Below are 2,770 nucleotides of genomic sequence, written 5' to 3'. Positions count from 1 at the left end.
GGGAAAGGAGAAAACCTCAGTCCGTAGAGATGCTCCCAGAGATAGTCCTAAAGATGAAGATGATGAAGACCCTTTGCTCCCAGGGAAGGAGAAGGGCCTCTGTTTTTTTTTCTGAACGGCTCAACCTTAAAATTGTACCCCAAAAACTTCCAGAGCGGACCCTCGAAAGCAGTTGCGGGAAAAGCTGCAAGTCGGGGGAAAGGACTCACACGCAGGCAGAGACTCCTCTTCCTGAATGGACTGAACAATATTTGGAAGCGGGCGGCTGTCTCGTTGTGATAATGTTTTCATAGCATGAGCAAGAAGAGACTTCTCTTTCTAAATGGACTGAACAAGGTTTTTACAGAAGTGGTAACAGACTGAACATCTCCAGGGTTGTCTTTGAACATTGTCAGCGGGAGAAGGGAGGGAGGGGAGGAGAAGTGTTCTGAAGGTGTGCTCTGATTTTATTTTTTTTCTTTCCCCTCTTCTAGGTCTGTTCATCAACTTCTTTCTATTCTCTCCAGTGTGGGGCCTGCTTTGCATTTCTCCTCATTCTCATCTCACAGCAGATAAACAGTAATGAGTATTTTAGACCGAACCACTGCACCACAGAATTCCCACCCGCTCCAATTCATCCCGGAAAAATCCCATTGATGGGATACGGGATCGACTCGTGGAATGCGGATGCCAAGAATTTGGGTGGGGGTTTTCCCTGATTTTTCCTGTCTGTGGTCGGGAGAAAGTTCTGGAAAGATCCATGGAGTGGTGAGGAAGCTCGGAATGACACAAGGATTCCATGGATTTTCCTTGGGAAAGGGACAAAAAAAGCAGGATCCTGTGCTGGGAAGGGAAACCGAGGAATGTCACGGGGTCAAACTCGTGGTGCTCCCAAGTCCGGGATATTTTCCGGATGCTTCTTTAGGAACTGATTCCCACAAAACAGGAATGTGCGGAATCATGGAATTCCCTGCGGGAAGGGATCCGTAAGGATCGGAATCCAACCGACAATCCCTGCCTGTCCCCGGGAGCGTTATCCAAACATTCCCAGAGCTCTGGAAACCTCGGGAATGCGCCCATTCCCTGGGAAACTGCTCCAGGGAAAGCCACGGGATAATTCCTATCCCTAAGGAATTCTCTTCCCACTGGGATTTAACCCCAGCTTTCCACCTGGAGCTTTCCTCATCCCCAAAGCAGCCTGGAAACTTCCCGAGTCACCAGCGGCCACTTCCTGAGCCGGAAGACATTTTCCTCTGGAATTCTTTCCTTCCTGGACAAGGCCCCCTCTGGAGAAATCTGAGCTTCCCAAGGGAAGCTGCTTGCTCCCGGCAATTTTCCATGAGGAAAAGCGGAGCGGCTGCTCCCACCTGGAAACTTCGGGAAGTTCGAGGAGCCTCTGGCAAAGCAACGGAGCTTTGCTCGGGTTCTCCGTGGCTGGAGGATTAACGGGAAGTGTCCATCCCCAATGTTTTTCCTGAATTTGGGAAGCAGGGATGAGCTCGTTGGGTTTTTTTAAGGATGGGGTTTTCCATGGTTTTATTCCAAATTCCCTTTGTTTTTCCTCGCCAATTCCCAACCTTTGCGTGAACTGGGCTCGCGATGTTGGATTGGTGAATTCCCAATGTTCGATGGGTGAGTTCCCGTTGGAAAGGGAAGGGTTGGGGATCTCCAGGAAAGATGGAATGTTGTGGAATCTCGGAATGGTTTGGGATGGAAGGGAGCTTCAGGATCATCCCATTCCATGGGCAAGGACACTTCCCACTGTCCCAGGCTGCTCCAGCCGGGCCTTGGACACTTCCAGGGATCCAGCCCCAGCTTCTCTGGGAATTCCAGCCCAGCCAGGAATTCCATCCCAAATCCCATCCATCCCTGCCCTCTGGAAGGTCCTAAGAACCGGAACTTAACCAAGCTCTTGTTCTTCAAAAGTGTTTCTATGGGAAAATCATGGAATATCCTGAGTGGGAAAGGCCCACAAGGATCAAAATCCAACGCAGCCATCCCAACAATCCCACCCTGTGAATCCCTGGGAGCGTTATCCAAACATTCCTGGAGCTCTGGAAACCTCGGGAATGCGCCCATTCCCTGGGGAATATCCAGTGCCCCACCACCTTCCCAAGGAAGAACCTTTCCCTGATTTCCAACCCTCTTTGTCCTCCAAGATTCATTCCGGAATGAAATCTCCATCTCGTCCTTGGCAGCGAATTCCACATGCCAGGGATTCAGAGATTCCATGGAAATCCTGGACTCACCACCATTTTATCGGCATGGAATGTCCTCTGGAAGCAAATCCCTGACTGGGTCACCACGATGCCGGCTCCGTGCCTGTGGTCATCCAGCCACATCCCGATGTATCTCTCGCCTCTGGAATGCAAGAAAAGCCAAAGTCGGGATTTTTCCCAGTTTTCCCAGCTCTCCATCCATGATGTGCAGGATGTCCCACACCAACTCAGCTCCCGGAATGCTTTCCCAGGAATCCACCCCCTCCATCCCAAATCTTCCCATCCAAACCTTGGGATTTCTCCCACCCAATCCAAATCCATCCCACCTTTACCTCTCCCTGTCTTCCCAGACCCCATATCCATTCTTTTTGTTGTTTTCCCATCATCCCGTGGATTTGAAGGAACCCTCGGCTGAGAAGTTCTCCAGGATGTCCCATTCAAACTCCACTCCGGGAATGTTTTCCAAGGAATTCAAGCCTGGCTCCATCCCGAACTTCCCCATCCAAACACGAGAATTTATCCCATCAAATCCAAGGTTCTCCCACACCTAAAGCCACCTCAGATCCATCCCC

The 2,770-nt window shown here is 50.6% G+C and overlaps 1 protein-coding gene across 1 annotated transcript in view; it reads right to left on the bottom strand.

The window, feature by feature from the left end:
- ALS2CL (ALS2 C-terminal like) overlaps positions 1-2,770 on the bottom strand; it is a 36,765-nt gene that overhangs the window by 24,583 nt on the left and 9,412 nt on the right. The window contains exon 7 of the mRNA XM_042019840.1: positions 2,229-2,340. Within this exon, the coding sequence (XP_041875774.1) occupies positions 2,229-2,340 (112 nt within the window). The remainder of the gene's footprint in view (positions 1-2,228; positions 2,341-2,770) is intronic.

The sequence above is a fragment of the Corvus kubaryi genome, unplaced genomic scaffold, assembly GCF_017639235.1.
Source record: "Corvus kubaryi isolate FWS band 111438036 unplaced genomic scaffold, C.kubaryi_AGA036_p1.0 36238, whole genome shotgun sequence".
Taxonomy (NCBI): Eukaryota; Metazoa; Chordata; class Aves; order Passeriformes; family Corvidae; genus Corvus; species Corvus kubaryi.
This window is presented reverse-complemented; position numbering and strand designations above follow the sequence as displayed.